General features: G+C 49.7%; 1 protein-coding gene across 2 annotated transcripts in view; it reads left to right on the top strand.

The window, feature by feature from the left end:
- Positions 1-17,831, top strand: part of LOC121589151 (nuclear receptor subfamily 2 group F member 1-B) — a 101,889-nt gene that overhangs the window by 35,247 nt on the left and 48,811 nt on the right. For both annotated transcript variants that reach the window (XM_041907830.1, XM_041907829.1), the window contains exon 3: positions 5,374-5,916. In XM_041907830.1, coding sequence (XP_041763764.1) covers positions 5,374-5,916 — 543 coding nt within the window. The remainder of the gene's footprint in view (positions 1-5,373; positions 5,917-17,831) is intronic.

Genomic DNA, 17,831 nt, shown 5'->3' with positions numbered 1-17,831 from the left:
CATCTGTCGGTGATAAATTCCTACATCCATTAAAGAGTTGCGGAGGTAATGGAGTACTTCAATACAAACAGACAACAAGCAATCATCTGACGGCACGAGGCGTTGGCCACGTTGTAGCAAAAGAAAGACACCGACATTTTTGGCGCACATGATGCGCTCTACCGACAGCATCATTTGTACACTACATTCTACATTCCGTATCTACAAACCTATAAAATTTAATGTGCTTTCCACTGCTACTGCAACGCAAACAATCGTGCAACATTAAAACCGCTTATCTTGCTTTCCCTGCAGCCCAAGCGCGGGGCCAGCGATACGATGCGTCTGAGTGAGAGTTACTTTCTGAAACTGGGAGTCAGATTTTCGGTACCCATTTTCACCAGGACGACAGGGGAAAAACAATGGGGAAACACAAAGACACAAGATGCTGTCCATAAATTATCCAGCGCGATACGACCAGGGGTGGTAAAAATGGAGCGAGAGAGCACTTACTCTCGTCCACGGCAGTTTTGGCTCAAGAATGGATGGTGTTACTTGCTTCCTTTTTTTTCCTTACGGGGGAAAGGTTTGTACTCGCCAACAGGCAGGTGCGTCTGGTTTTCCAGGAAGAAAACAAAAATGGAAAATCTGGAACCGGCTAATGTCCTTTTAAACGACGACAATTGCCGGTTCGTCGCTTTAGTGCTATCTAAAGGCAAAACCACCCTTCTTACGGCCCAAAAGTACCAAGGGTCATCAAACTCCACTTTTGGGAAATTGTCTTAAAAAAAAAACGTTGGCGTTGAAAAACCGCAACCAAAAGGTTCATCCGTCGCAGTAACTGCCCCCATCCGCCCTTTGAATAAATCGTGGTTATTTTTAGGCGGTAATGAACCTTTTCTTATCTACCATCTTACCGGAGGGACATGACGCGGTGACTCGCTGGCTGGCTGGCTGACTGGTTGCTGTTCCGCTGACAAACGGATTACGAATTTTCTGCTGCTTGCAAGTAATGCACCGCTCTGCATTTCATTCCTTCAGTATTCGTAAACGACCGTGAAGAATTGATTGAAATCACGTAGCCGGCGTGAAACCAGAGCAAAAGAATGTCCGGATACATTTCTCTCGTTCGCCTTTCCTTCCTTCAAGTGGCGAAGGCTCGTTACGTGCGGGTGTGACGCACCACGCTGACGAGTGCCAGCCCAGAAGTGAACGACGTCCGCCCGGTTCCGTACACACAGAGCACAAATAAAATCGATTCCATAAGCATGATTGGCAAAACAAGGCGCGCGCACTGTACTGATGGCTGCGGTGCGGTTTTGTGGTCAGAAAGTTTCCCATTCGACAGCCAGGAGTCATTACGTTACCACCACCGTTCGACACCTTCGGCGCAGTTAGGGTAAATTGGAAAATTTCGCATAATCCATCAGTGCAGTGCATTGGAGTGACGGATCGTCGGGAGTGTAAAAAGCTGCCGACGTGAAGCCCCGGCCCCGGGCGTGTTACGTTGTTCAAGAACGCGTCCAAATTGATTCCGTGCAGTGCAGTGCGATGGGGGAAGGTGCAAATTGGGTCCATTTGGGGTCGATTAGGGAAATTCAATTGGGTAAGGGAGCTCTTTTTTCTTTTTTTTTGCTTCACAACGAGCTGCACGCTTCAACGGTTCCGGAATTGGATCACCAGTACGTGACATGATTTGCAACATTGTGTGAGTAATTTCATCGGTAATTGATCACTAAGGAACCAGTCCAAGGATTTTTTTAGATTTTAAACATGAAATAATATTATTTTCTGTTCTCAAAAATAACGAAATCTGTGCAAAAAAAACATTGAACAAAAAATTAACAAATTTAACCTCATCGTGTTCAAAGATTGATCGCATTTTGGGAAGAGATGGAACAAATCGTGAGCTTCCACGACAGCTTCCAGTAGCGAGTGAACAATTAATTACTTGCATTCGCCTTTACACCGCTGCGATTACATCGTAAAACGTTCCTCCATGTTTGAGCCCGTCTCACTACTGTACCAATTCTCGGTAAAACACTCGCTACCTGTTGCATTCGCTAGTTTGTCATAAATTTTCCATCAGGAAAAAGCCCACGATCGCGATGCTGAAGCGGTAAAAAAGGGGCAAGGGTCACCAACCGGTGACAATTTATATTAAATGCTTTGACCCTTTTATCTAAATCATTTCTGTTTTCCGCTCCCGAATCACGATTGCTTCCCTGCCAGCGGTAGAAGAAATTTATGTATTTTCAATTGACAACGACCCCGCGCTGGATTTTCCCATTTTTTTAGGAGTAGCTTCCATACCAACAACCAACACCAACCAATGCAATCGATCGACAGTTTTTTTTTTTTTTACATGACAAACCATACCCATTTCACCGGACCGGAAAAGTGGCGCTCCAGCTTCAGCGTTCAGACCTGTTCCATCGATAACTATCGGGAAATGGGTGGCAAAAAAAGCTCCCTTTGCATTCACACCATATTATATGGCAAGTGAAAAGCTAAAAAATACACGCCAAGCACACAAATTCAGTGAATTCTTTTTAATATAAAAAAGTCAACGCAACATGGACATCATACTGCCGGTTCCCTGTGCATCCGGTTCCGTTAGTTGAAATGATTTTTTCCTCCTCTCTCTCTCTCTTCACTGCACAAATGGAACAGGAAGTTCCGTTCGCTAGGTGCCTTTCAGCTGAACTGAAGCTGTAAAAAAGCGCATACGATGCTGGGGAAAAGATAGTACGGATAGGAAGTACCCCGCAATAGTTTTCCGAGCCCTGGAACGCCGGCAAAATGGTGACAGCGAGCGCCGACACTCTGCCGGGCGGAAACAGGCCCACTGAAAGGCTCATGGGCTTGCAAAAAGTATTTAAAAAAAAAAAAACTTTAACGTTTAAATAGGAAACATTACAAAAACGATCGCCTAGCAGACGCTTATCAAAGCGAGTGAACTCGGCCTGCCAAACCAAACCAGCGGGCTACAAATCAAGCCATAGATCTTGTTAATTTAATTTTCCAAAGCTCTTTCTTCCGCACCGACGTCTTCCTGCTTCGTGGGAGAAAATGCCATTAAACGATTAGCACGGTTAGAGGCAATTGTAGTTGTGCCTTTGCTCGTCCGTTGTAACAACAGCGTCTGATGCGCCTATGCAGCAGCCCCAATCGCTTCATTTTGCCGTTTCTCGCACCGCATAAGCTCCAAACGAAAAAAAAGAGGGAAAAAAAACAAAAGCCCATCCCCCAGTGTGCCGTACTGGAAGACCTCAACCATCGCGATCGCAGATCTGGGGATGGGAAGGAAAACACCGGTTCCTGCCTCCTGCACCCTGTTCTGCACCTTTCGCGTGCGCGTCCGCGCGCTAAGATTTATTGGCTATTTTATTTCATTTTAAATAGCATTAATAATCGATGCTCGCGAGTGTGTTAACATGCAGCAGAAACAATAATAACCCTTGTCTTTTGCACACCTTTGCATCTTTTGCAAAACCGGAACGGTTTGTCCGGTGCACGGTGAAAGCTCGCAGTACCAGGTGCCTGGTGTGTGGTGCCGCTTTTCGCCTGCCCTCCACAAACACCCGTTGGGGAGGCATACAGAAAAAACGGAAACAAAAAAAAACGGAGATAATGCCCCCACTATCGTTGTTCGCTTGCGCATCTCTTGTGGTTGTGCATTTTGTTATTGGTTTACGTCGGCCGTCGGCGGTAATGATGGAGCAAACTACCACCATCCACAACCATCACTACGCTCCCAACGGGGAGGGTTTTTTTGTGTGTGCACTAGCCCTAGCTTAATTATCTGATTTATGCCGACCCGGGCAGGGACTCACCAGGGCTTGAGGCGCTCAAGATTCGCCCGACGGTACGATCGTTTACGGGCAGGGGTTACACTGTGTGGGCACGATGCTGCTGCCCACTTACACACACACACGGCTGCCGACTGCACTTTAACGCTCACCAATGCATTCGATTCAATTACCATAACGCTTATCGCGGCCGGTTAATATTTGAGCCCCGCAGGACCTGTTCAATCTCCAAACGGAGGCGGCGTTTCGTAATAAGGAGCATATCTTACCCCACCCAGCAGGACTTTGGAAGGGTAAATAAATCATGTCGGTGCTATGCTTTCGAGATCCGTTTCGCAAAATCAAACCTACATGGACTGTTTACACTTACACGAATTACAAACACAAAAACACATTCCAATCTAGCTGAGGGGCCTTATCAAAACGGCCCCTGATAAGCCGTGCAACGAAATGTGCTCGATCGGGATGGTCCATCGTGCGCCTGGGAAGGTTTTACTTTAAAAGACAATCAGCTCACTGTAGCCAGCAGTTCCGTATTGGTGCTTCTAATCAAAGTCCATTTGATAGGCCCCAAGGTGGACCGGACAGGAAGCAAGCAAGCAAAGGTAGCGGGAACCTCTTTGAGGATGTAAAGGCGAGAGGAAAACTCAACAAACCAATGCCCATCGCAACAACTGCGCGATTGATGGGTCGTTTTCGCTCTCCATTTTTTTTTTTGCTCTGCCCATTTTCCTTCACATTTCTTTCCCCTCCCCCCACCGGACAGTCGTCCGGACATCAAAACAAGCACCTAAGACGACGAGGACGACGACGACGAAACAGACGGGTGGGGCGGGGTAGCAGCACTCAATGACAGTAATAATCATAAATAATTAATGCTCATTTTTTCGAAACTTCATTGTTTGCTCAACGAGCTCGCGTCCGCACCCGTGTGTGCGTGCCTGGTCGAACTTGGCCCGTTGTCATCGGTGGTGTGTGTGTGTGTGTGCGTGTGTGCGGGGAGTTAATTGTAGCCGGCAGGTTGGTGGAGGGGTGTGATGATGAAGGGTTTCAAGTGCGATATGGATGGAAAGCGGATTAACGGCGTCGGGTGCTGCTCACACACACACGAACACGAACACGACATCATAATCATCGAGTACTTTGAGTTTCTCCCCTCACAACTCCTCGTTGCTCCTTTTCTGAGCTGTCGTGTCCCCTTGTCGTGAAGGGTTTCAAGTAGGCCGATTTTCAAAACAGTACACCAACAGTACCGCTGTGTGTTGGTGAGTGTTGTACGACTCCACTCTTGGCTTGCCGTTTAAGTGGCCCTGACAGAAATAACGGAGCTGAAACGGAGCAAGAAAGGCCTCACACCCGATAGTGAGGAGGGGAGGGGGTTACATGCCTGATGAATATTTAAATTCTTGGATGCTTTAAAGAAAACGAAATTGAATTACAATTGCACATCCACTACTGCAACCCCAAAGACACACGGCTAGAACTGCTGTTGGTGTGAGGTTCTGGTGTTATCCAACCCGACAGAGGGCGCTTTACGAAGCAAACTAACGTTTCTTTCTTCTCTTTCTTTCTCCTCCGACAGCCGTCCAGCGAGGTCGAGTTCCACCGTCCCAACCGCCGGGCATACCGTACGGCCAGTACTCGATACCAAACGGTGACACCGTGACCGGGTTCAACGGTCACTCGTACCTTAGTTCCTACATTTCGCTGCTGCTGCGGGCGGAACCGTACCCCACCTCCCGGTACGGCCAGTGCATGCAGACGAACAACATCATGGGCATCGACAACATCTGCGAGCTGGCCGCCCGGCTACTGTTCTCCGCGGTCGAGTGGGCCCGCAACATACCCTTCTTTCCGGATCTCCAGGTCACCGACCAGGTGGCCCTGCTGCGGCTCGTCTGGTCCGAGCTGTTCGTGCTGAACGCGTCCCAGTGCTCGATGCCGCTGCACGTCGCCCCGCTGCTGGCGGCGGCCGGCCTGCACGCATCGCCGATGGCCGCCGACCGGGTGGTCGCCTTCATGGACCACATCCGGATATTCCAGGAGCAGGTGGAAAAGCTGAAGGCGCTCCACGTCGACTCGGCCGAGTACTCCTGCCTGAAGGCGATCGTCCTCTTTACCACAGGTAAATTGCTGGACAGTCTCTTCGGGGACGTTCACGCGCTGCTTGCCAGCACCAGCACCCAGCTGCACGCGCTCCAGTCCGAGCCGGACGTGATGCATCTGGTGCAGGTGCACCTGTACCGCACCGCCACCAATGCTACCTCCATCTCCAACTCCACCACCGGCACCACTTCCGGGGGACACAATACCTCGGGCAGAAGTGCCGGCTCACCTAACAGCTCCCTGAGCACGCTTAACAGCTCGAGCGGTAACTCCTCACTAACCTCCTCCACGTCGATGGTGTCCAACTCGGGCCAGGCCGGGGACGTCCAGGGTGGTCCGACCGTAGTGGCGTCGTCCTCGATCGCGTCTCCTTCGGTGACGACTACGACATCGGCCACTGCCGGCAACGTCCCCGCGTCCACGGCCGAGGTGAACACCACCACCGCCCATAACACCAACCATAACAACAATAACAATGATCTGAAAACCATTAACCACAACCTAACCACACAGTCCAGCGGTGCTGGCAGTAGTAGTTCCGCGGCACCCAGCTTAAGTTCGCCCTCGCTCGTGGCGGCCGGCGTTGGCGCCCTGTTCGGCAGCAATGCGCAGTCGAAGACGCCACCGCTGCCACTGTTCAGCTTCCATCAGAACACACCGAACCGGTCGTACCACGGCACGCTCGACGACTTTGTCAATCTGAGCAGCAGCAGCCCGTACGGCGTCGGTTCGTCCGCGTTCTCGTCCAGCTTCGGCTCGAGCGGTATCTTCAGCCCGTACGGGGGCGGTAGCTTGCAGGGCCCGGTGCCATCGGCCGGCCCGAAGTATCTTAGCCACGGTGGGACCGGCTCGGACTACTCCAAGTTCTCCCCGTACAGCCCGTGGAGTAGACGATAGTGGTGAATGGGTATACTGCATGCACGCTGATATGATCTTTCGACTGATCGCTCGCCCGCTGTTCGGCAAATGGTGAACTCACTCGAAACACCATATCACCGGGAATAGTGAGATGCGACCCTGTGCCGCCTAGTGAAGTAACTTAGTTTGCTCGTACCGTCTAAGTCCCTGTCTAGCCTGTAGTTGTATGTACCTGTACAGAGATAAGCGCCATCCAATTGTATATCAGTATTTGTTACCAAGAAAGGACAACTTCCCAGTTGCACCTGTATCTGTAGCTGTCTAGTATTATGTTAGCCCTATAGTTTCGCCCCAGTTTCGCCCGCGATCGATCGGTATAGTTAAGCTTATTTATTTAACTTATTTTCGCCACCCTGTCTTACTGTATAAGCGTTGGTTATGTAGATTCGTAAGTCCCTCCGTGGATTGTATCTGGTCTTCTCTAGCTTCCCTCAGCGCTGCGTGGTGTTGTTCGCCCGCGTCCCCCACGTCGGCCGCACAGGGATTGGGATTGGATTGGAGACTCGCGGCCAGAAGAAGTAGTGTGACAAATAAATGCGATTTCCGTTTTAGCAAAAGTAAAAACCCGTTCCCTGTGTATGTTTCTGCTGTTCTCTAGTTCGTTGCTGCTGTCGAAAATTGAAGCCGTTGTCTTCATCGTCGTCGTCGTCGTCGTCGTCTGAGCCAGATAGAGTATTCCGCGGTAGTAGTAGAGGTTTTTTTTTGGTGTTCTTCAGTATTCCTTCTGTAGGGTGTAGTGTCCTTCTCCTTGAGGGTTTGTTGTATGCGCTATGCGCTTCCCGCATTCTTCGCTTGTCGCAATCGGGCATGATTCAATCGTTCCAATCGTCACTCGTCAGAATTTGTGTCGCAATCAGTCTTTCCGAGGTTCTTCCCCCGCTCGTTTGTGTGTGTATCTTTCGTGCATGTTTCGCTGGCCGTAGGATGTGTAGATTGGATTAGGTTGTACATTGCTCCTCGAGAATTTCCCCCCGTACCTTTCTTGCCTTTTCGAGTGACACTCGCGCACACACACACGCACACACACACGCACCACACGGATCCGCGGATCCAGAGACGTGTTGAGGCGTCACATACTCCAAATTCCAACGCCATCGTTTCCCGGTAAAACGGGGCGACAAACACAAAAAGAAATGCATCGCACATTATGCACGACGAATTCGCATGCCCTTGTCTCTTCTTGTTCTGTTTTACCCCCACCCGTTCGGATAACAGTCTAACTTCCCGGTGAAACCTGCCTCATCACAGCAAACCCCCAAGCGAGAGAAGAAGATGTGCCCGTTTGGCGCAACGGAATCACAATCGGACGCAGCAACAACGACACCAGACCCGGTGTGTGTGTGTTTGTGTCGCGAGGAATTGCTGCGCTTCCTCTTGAAAGATTTCGTGTTGTTTGCTTTGTACTTGGGTGGACAGGGTTTCTACGGCGCACTCTCCAAACGATCGCACCGCAACGGTGTGCATCGGTAGTACCACACGGTCCCACAAGATGGAAGATGTGAAGTGAAACGAACGCAAAACATGAATTCATGTCTCGTGCATTTTCATCTTCATCATCATCATCATCATCATCAACGCCACACGAACGTCGAGCTGTGGCAAAGCGCCGCCGTTTCGTGACGTACCTGGCCGTCACTCCGTCGGAGCGTACCCATCTGACAATCTTCCTCGAGAGCGCGTTGGAAGGTAGCTGGCAGTAGCAACTATTGCCGCTGGAGCATCTTCTAGCATTCAAAAGGGGGGAGGGGAACTGGTGCATAAATAAAGCGTACGGTACGGTACACGTTGGAGGGAGAGAGCAGAAAACAAAAACGGAAGGATCTCGGTTTCAGATTAGAGAGACCATGACCATGAACGTACCACCGTCCGTTTTCTTTTCATTTCGAATGCTGCGCGCTACGAGCCAACGCCGCCGCCATCGCCACGTATTCTGCCGGTAGTCCTTTGGTGATGGCGATGGTGCCGTTCGTCGTCCAGGCGACTCCACCAAACCACTGGGAAGAGGTCAGTGAGATGGCCCTTTCGGGTGCACATCGCCCGGGGGATGCTACCACCTTCCCCTCGCCCCTTTGTACGACACGGGTGTGAAGCTCTGTCGACTCGGAGCGCTTCACGCGAACTGATCATTCCACAAGCTGCTAATGGATCGCCGAGACCGATCCTGCTGGATGCATGTTTCGCGGAAATTAAATTGAAATAATTTCACAACAAATAACACACAGACTGACCCGCGCGCCCGTGCATTCGTGCCAAGATGTTACGACTCTTGGCGCCTTGGCTTTGGCGAGGAACCACGAGGTGGACCGAAACCGACCTCGTGGAGGTTGGAGCACGTTTCCCGAAACCGAAGCTTATCGGGATAGGGATAAATTAGCGATGTTTACAAGAGCTGTAATGTACCAATTCGGGGGGCGATGTGTGTTTGGTTTGTTGTGCTCCCGCTTGGTGGAAAGTGAAGCGCACGGTGCGGATTTTCAGTTCAGCATGTCTGATTTACGATTTCCCATACCCGACACAAACGCTCCTCCATGTTCTGTCTCACATGGCCACACTGTGCAGAAAAAGCAAGCGGAGCATGAGCGCATTTTTCTTTAATTCATGTTCGATTTTACCCGCCAACTCATTAAGTTTGTCGCTTCCAATCCCGTGCTGTGCTGTATTATTTATAGCCATCACCACGATTCCGACAGTAAAACACCGTTGCCCGGGGCCAAAACATTATCGATCTTTAAAAACTCGCAAACCGTCCGCAACGATCTATTCGTACTCGTGTTTCTTTTTTTACCACCACGTGTGTAGTAGCAAGGGAAAACGAAAGCAAAACTCCTTCCATCGCCACCGCCAGTGCGCGCTGAGGGCCAATAAATAAAGTCCACCAAAGCGCAAGAATTATTGTAAATCAATTTCTTCCGCTCAATAAATTTCCAGCCCCCCCCCCCTCAACCCACCCCACAGCACATGTGTGGTTTTCCAAGTCCCGGTTTAAAGTTGGTATGTGACACTCACTCACTCCCCCCCCCCCGAAAGCGCTCGGGATTTTTTGTCGAGTCTTTCTTTATTTTGGTTCACATTTCCGATTGTGCACCTCGATTGGAGGAGTTCCTTACCGTTTTCTTTGCCTGTGCGGTCGGCATATTTTCAACAAGATTGAATTCACCGCGTATGACTTCCTCGCGGAGGAGAATGCACCGCCCGTCCCGTCCTACAACGGTTCCCGCTTACCACGCACGCGATTAAATCATGCGAATAGATCAAACGACAAACCGGGACAAGCATGGCACATGTTTGGAGGCGAATTCTTTAAATTCCTCCAAAACGTGTGTACGGTGCGGTGCGGATTGCATCCAACGGAATGTGTCCGTGCTGGTGCTGGTTCGCCAGAAAACAACGGTCGCTGAAGATAGATGCCAAACATCTGTAAGATAGTGCGCACTGTCGGACGACGAAAAAATACATCCCGGAAGAGGCATTGTCACGTGCTTCACGTACGGGCGATAAATTTCCACGAGTGTCCCCCGAATCCGTTCCGCGGCAAGATCGCAAGGTCGAATCTTTTGGATGCAGCAGCAGCAGCAGCCTGGGCCTGCCGTCCAGATTAATTAGAATGCACAAAGGTATAATCCGAATGGGAATGTGTTACACAAATTGATTCCCCGTTTTATCTTACCCAGACAAAGGGACGGCCACTACGACACACACTCACACACACACACCGGAAACATTACGATCGGATATGGTTGTCGAAAAGTTTGTCGTCTATCTTGTCGTCTAACCTCTAAGCCGAAGCGTACCTGAGTGCGCTGAGATTGTGCTCTAGTGCGGGCGAGGAAAAGGCATGGATAAAGTTTTCACCATTTCACTAGCCCCGTGCCCGCAGTTCGGCACTAATACATTAAATTGTTTGCACAGTGGGTCGTTCCGAGATGGCGCACTCCTTCCCCAAGCTGGCCACTGTTTGCCCACTCTTATCCAGTCAACTAATCTTCGACCTCCGGTCCAAAAAACCCCCCCTGGAAAGCAACAGCACCAGAATGGTGCCTTTATCTTTTACTAATTCCTAACACCACCCGCCATCGTTTTGGCATAAGGAAGGCGCCTATAGAAGGATCCTTAGCCATCCAACCACGGAGGAAGGGCTAAATTTACATATCAAAAACTAATGCTACACAAACACAAAACAATGGGTGTCACTTACAAACAAACCCGAAGCTCAAAGGTTACACTCCGTTTGTCTTTTTTGGGAACAAAAAAGGGATATCAGAGGAGGGGACGCTCCATAACAATAAGCGCTGTGTCCCGCTCGACTATTTTGACTTAATTTAATATCGTCACACAAACCACCAACCCTCTCCCCCCCCCCTCCCCCCTTCACCTAAACAGTGGAAGGTGTTACACTAACCTCTGCCATTGGTGCCATTGTTGCCAGGCCGGTTGCTCTGACGATTCTTGGCTGCGTGGCTCTTCCGGCGAGCGAGCTCTTCCTCAATTTCCTCCCCCGGGAAATGTCAATTTCCTGTGCCCGTGACGGGGCTGACATTTTCGACAGCCGTACAGCTATATTATACTTCGAAAACGCATTCCTGTCTTGTTGCGTTTGCGACGGCCGTGACCGGAACGAACCGGGGCTGACACTTGCTTGTGCACAGTAGCAAAACACAACGCGAGGCGCAGTGACATTTGCCGATTGGTTACGCTCAGTTAGAAAGGGTGCTGCCGGGGGACAGGAATGTCCAAAAAAGCAGCAAAAATTGAAATGTTTTATTTCATTTCTAATCAACACAGTAGAAATGAATTTACGCTTCGTTATCTGGTGTTAAAAATTGCACGTTCATTAAGACTTTACGCAACAACCGATGGAAGCTCAGGGGGTGAAAAAAAAACCACAACACAAACCAACCGCCACAACAAAAAAAAACAACTACACACAAATAAACCTTTTACAGCTTAACCCAACGCCAGGGATGATCCGAATCAACCACAAACATCCACCATCACCATCACCACCGATTAATGGCATAAATAATCAACCCCAGGGCGCAAAACCCCTTTTTCGGTCGGATTTTTGCCAGCTGCGGCCTACCGACACCGACCCCGTGTTTCAGCCACCCTCTGGCCAGTGGTTTTCCACCAGAATTGAGTGGGCCAGTAAGCCAGTAAGAGCGTAGGGCACACGCACAACAACCGCCATACCAACAATCAACATTTATCTCTCTCGCCAACCCTTTTTCCGGGTTGGAAAACATAATTTACATACCCCCGAAACAGTACAAACTTCCCTAAACATTGCTGCTTTTGCTTCGATGGGAGGAAGGGCGATGGGAAGGGATTTTCCATCCCACTCCACAACACTTCCGGCGGCATCCGGACAAGCGTCCTTGGGTACAAATGGTCGGCACACGACCACGACACTTGCTACCATTTAGCACCTTTCGCTGCCGTAGCGGTCGTGGTTTCCGTCGTGTCCAGTGGCGAAAGGCGGACGCGATAAGGCATAAAGTGTCCGTTTGACCAACAAAAAAAAAAGCCATTGGGGAACAATATGGGAAGTGGGAAGGAGTTGGAGCAGCATCCGAGCAGCGGACGGCGCAGGTTAATCCTACACCACGGCAACCTGTCGCCTCGCGAAGTGTGTGTATATATATTTTAATTATCATTTCATTCACTTCGCACAATAAAAAGGTTAATTATCGCTTAGCGAAACACACAAAAAAAACTCTCGCGTGCAATTGTGTGGGCTGTGTGAGCAATTGAAATGCTCTTGCCGGCCTGTATTGTTTGGTGACACGTGCGCAGGAGGGTCAGGAACTCCTCGTGACCCTATTGTTTGCTCGCCTACCAGCCTTCCAGCACGGCAAATCTCTGCAATTAAAGAGTTTTATGCGCCAAAGGCGCACCACTGCTGACGTAGAATGTAAACCAGCAACACCTTAGCTGATTGTAACCTTGAAAAGGGCTAAAGCATCGCTCAGCCTCGGTGCTGTGTGCTGATAGGGTGTGCTAAGGGTGCAAAACAAGAGGTGTCAATATCAGCCTGTGCAACCCGTTCCCCTCCGCAGGATTAAACCCTCTTCACAAGCACCCAGAACGCTTCACACACTTTGTACAGGCCCGCACAATTACGCACATAAAATTACGCTAAAAATAAGGTGCGAAAGGTCGCTTCCATGGTGGTGGATTAAGTCCATCACGGTTCCCGCGCTGCGCTTTCGCTGCGTGCGTGAATGCGTTAACGATGCAGCTTCGGCGGAGTGTAGATAGGAGCATTAACGCCGTAAAGCATAATCATCATCATAACAATAAACCCGATCGGGGCAAAATTATAAATACAGTAAATTGCGCGCCCAGATAATAAAGTCTGCTAGTTTATCGCGCCGGCTTGCACATGAGCGGACATTTGGCTCGGGCTACGGGAACGGGAAACCATCCGCTTGCAAATTTGCCAATCAATTGGAAACTGCGTGCGATAAATGACAGGATACCGATGTGAGTTGGGTGGAAAACTGTTCGCTCATTACCACAATTTGACCCACTTTCGGGGTGCTGCGTTTGATAGTGCCTTCGGATCGTCTCTTTAAACTTCACACTTTGGCACCACATTCCGCGTAGCAATAGACAAGCAAGCCGTGTGTTAGCATCACAACGCTTCCACACATTTCCGGTGGCACTAGGACCCCGTGTAATGTGCACTAAGTCCCCGGGAATTACAACGCAAGCTCAAGCAGGGAGAGCTGTTTTCACGCCATCGAACCACGTTGTCCAACCCGGAAGTAACCTATTTACATCGGGCAGGGTCATGAAAGGGCACAGTGGAAGTCCTACCGCGGGAGCAGGACAGAGCGATTGTGCAGGAAGCATCCTCGGCCAACAGACGGTAACCTGACACGATCGATTTTAATCCAGGGAAATATCTCCCAGCAGCGTCGTTGTAAAGCTCACAAACGACAAATCGATCGTTATGTATTTCCGCTTTGTGGTCCGTGCTTAGCTGCGTGGGGGGGCTGCTGAAAAGTTTACCTTTTTTTTAGAAGCTTAAAACACGCAGCTAATCACATTACGGCACAAGTGGGACAGCAACAATACTAGCAACGCTCAGCGACGCTCAAGTACTTCCTTCCTGCGGAGGGGTCAGCGCTTTCCATCCCGGCTGTCCGACGATACGGCTCTCCCGAAACTAAACAAAACACAGCCCACCCCATCGCCCTCTAACCTAACCTTAATCACCTTAACTATAATAAAATAGAATAATCCTCACGGTGCGCCACAGCACCGCACAGCACACAGGTACCGGTTCCGGATTTTCCGGATCGCGCTATCGGTTGATCGGTGGATCGGTGTGGACTGCGAAAACCTCGTGGCTAAGCGCTTTAGCGCGCCGGCGAACAAACAACCGGCCGAATGGCCGGTTACCGCGTCCCTTTTCCTGGGTAGCGGGGTGCGGGTTTTGGGTGGACTAAAATCAACAAAATCTCATCCACCCTCCAAAAGCAAAAGGGAGTTGGTTGGTTCCGCCTGCCAAACAACGAGACGTTCGAATTTCGGTAGTAAGTTCGCCTCGTGTATTTACCGGTCGCCGGCATCCGGTATCCGATACCGAGCCACTTTCAAACCTGCCGGCGTCGATATCGATGTCTCTCGATTGGCCAGAACGAAGAAAACAGGCCTAACAATAAACAAACCGGCAAACCACCGCGCAAAACGCGCGCGCAGGACCCTTTCATGCCAGCCGATTCACCAGCCGGAGTAGTCTGGTGTTTGCATGCGGGCGCCAACCGCCGATCCTACGGTGCCGACCTCAACACACACACAACCGTGTCGTGAACTGTGAAGGGCAACAGCCACACATGCACGTGCACGCGAGAATGCGCCAAAAACACAGCGCTGTGGGTATGTCGGCACAACCACAAACAACACTGTACTGTACGGGAAAAATAATCCTTCGTAAGCCATATGATTAATTTTTCCACGCCATGCAGGTTTTCCATTACATTGCCTGTCCCCGGGCGACGTGAGTTCAGTTCCGGTGGGCGGGAAAAAAACAATAGACCGAAGCAACGTGGGCGCTTATGGTTGGGATTTCCCTTCCATACTCCAGAAACAATAACAAACCTCTATCGGCCCGTTTGGGGCAGCGTTTGGAAAAGCGCATTTGAGGATTCAGCATGCGTAACGGTTCCAACCGTTCGAGGTTGGCCATTGACCGAGGAAAATGTATTCGGTGGATGGTAAGACGGTCGGTGTGTTGTGCTGGAATGGGTTTGTTGAAAAATACACACCGACACATTGCTACATTTACTGCTGGGTTACTGCACTGTTTGCCATTATTCCACTGTGGTGTGGAAATTAAAATCGTACAACCTTTATTCAAATCCCACAAACATCACACCAACACACACGCTCGAGCGCTTGTTTGTGGTTTTGGGGTGGAAAACCACCACCAAACCTACACCCCAAAATCCAAAGCCAAATAAAAACGCAAATCAAATTAAGAAGATAAACAAACATCACAATACACTGCTACCCATTTGCTCCGAAGTGGCGGCTGCGTTAACTTTCAACCCCTTGCGTGTTTTGCGCGAATCCTTCGGGGAATCGGGTCGGGCTCCTTGCGGTTTAACGCAATCGAGGGGATCCAACGCACAAATTGGAAATGGAAGCACTCGCCAAAAACCCGTTGGGCCGCCCGTTTTCTAGGCTAAACGCTCCAGCAAAGCTGCCAGCGTCCCCTTGAAATGAATGAGAATATTTTGTCATTTCCGGGTGCCAGCACACTTCGATGTGCCCTGGTTTCTTCTGGCGGTGCTCTATCCTTTCTCTTCGAGATCATCCAATTTTGCGCCTCCACCGAAAGCAAACCTTTTTCCCTCCGTTCTGACGTGCCGGTGTGAAGAGATGATATTTTTATTTAATTTTCAAACGGCACAGGATATCATTATCATCACCCGCCGCACACAGAACGGGAACGGTGGTAACCCTTTTTCGCAGTGTGGCATAGCGATTCGTTTTTTTTGTTTGTTTCTTTTTGCTCGTTTGCCGTTCCTATTGTGGTGAGTGAAATTTCAATTTTATCATTATGATTACACTTTGCCCATTATTTCCATCATGCGTGCAATATTATATCGTGGGCTGTTGTTTACGCTCGCGCAAAGTAAAGCGAGAGTACTCGTGAGCCGTGAAAAACACACCGCGCTTGGTGGTACAAATGTTTGCGTTTACAAGAGTGCACACAGTGGAAGCACAGGGGTTGTGGTTTCGCGGGCTTGGTTTCGTTAGGATCTCGGGCCTTGTTTACCGTACCGCTTTTCTGCACCGATACGCGCGCGAAGAGTGGAAAAACATTTCCACAACCGTCGTCTCTTTTTATTTGCGCGCAGGCGAACACACCCTATTGCGGTGTTGGCGAGAGAAAAGATAAATTTACAATCAAATTTAATTCCAGCTAGATGGATTTCAGCAAATCAAGCACCGAACAACCACTCGGTGAGTTTATACGTTTATATGTTGTGTAGTACTCGTGTAGTTGTTGTTTCCTGTTTTTTTTTCTACGATACCAGGGATTTAAATGGCAAAAAGCAACCACGAGAAACATCAGGAAGTTCAAAGTCGTAATCATAACAACCATTCCGCGGTACTCGACACTGCTCATAAACATGTAAATGAAGCATAATAGAACGATCCGCAACCCGAGGCAATAACAAAAAAAGGCAGCTTAACTGCAATAAACCACTTCAACCCCAAACTAATCCCTCGTACGAGCAAGTGCAACCATAAATCATTCCCCGATGCATGCTATCGTTTCCTGTTGGATTGAATTGTCCTGCACAAAACGGTTCCCGAGCCGGTTTATGGGAGTCGGGTTCAACATCATGTTCCTAGTTCGAAGCTTCCTGTGCGCCGCCCATAATCTCACCTGCCTTCTGCATTCCAATGAGGAATGCATTCAAGCAAACGAACCAAGTTGGCAACTGCACGGCTGGAATTTCTTTTGCATTCTTCGAAGTATTGATTGATACCGTTTGGCTTGGATGCGTCTTCAATCGCACCCGCAGGTGTCACCTTTTGCCCTTACCGGGAGAAAGTAAGTGGAGTCGTCCCGGGGCAGCCGGGACTGTGCGTAAAGCTTATCACAACCAGCGCGGTTAAGTTTGCCCCTTAACAACAAAGCGTATTGCGATGACCCAGATGACTCAGCATGACGGCGAGTTTCACGCCTGGTGCCTGGTGCCTGGTGCTACATGTGACCGGTGGTGGTTGTGGTGATGATGGAAAGTTTAAAGCTACACGCCACCACCTTCCCCGTCTGGGAGGTGCAAAATTGAATAAATCATTAATAATTAACTAATCGCGCAATATTTACACTTCATTTCGATGCTGATTTATGATGCGGCACGCCGCAGGTATCGCGCCAAAACGGGGAACTCCGTTTGGCAAATGATGCCCGTTTGATTGCCCGGAACCTACGGAGCGGGTACTGCAGAAAACGGAGCTATCGGAAACAGATGATAAACAAATGGTATGGAAAAACGAGAGACGCAGAGCGAAGGAGAGCGTAAGTGTCCACTTGCGAAGGATAACGCTTCGTGCCGTGAAAGCCATCGAACGGGGTCGGAAGGTAAATCGAAATCAGATAAACCGCACCGGGAATGAAGGAAAAGCCATCTCCAGCGTGTGCCCAGGGAATGAAATGACTCCTGCTGGTCGGTCGTTCGGTGTGACTGCAGGTTCCCAGGAGCCTCTTGGCAGTTCTCGACCACAACCGCCGAACGGTGAAATCGATTCGGTTCGATACAGTGTGGTTCTCTTTCGCTTGGTCCAGCTTCTCAGGTCCAATCGGAATCCCCAAACATACAGCCCAGGCGAGCAAAAGGGAGTTACTCAAATATTTATTATTGAATAAATGAACATGACAAAAACTCCCGCTGGGCCCCCTTTCTGGAAGACATAATAAGTTTTTTTTTCTCTTTTGCTTCCCTTCCTTCTCATCACCGTGATGCGTGAAACGATCGACGGACTAACCGG

This window comes from Anopheles merus, chromosome 2R (genome assembly GCF_017562075.2).
Source record: "Anopheles merus strain MAF chromosome 2R, AmerM5.1, whole genome shotgun sequence".
In the NCBI taxonomy this organism is placed as follows: domain Eukaryota; kingdom Metazoa; phylum Arthropoda; class Insecta; order Diptera; family Culicidae; genus Anopheles; species Anopheles merus.
This window is presented reverse-complemented; position numbering and strand designations above follow the sequence as displayed.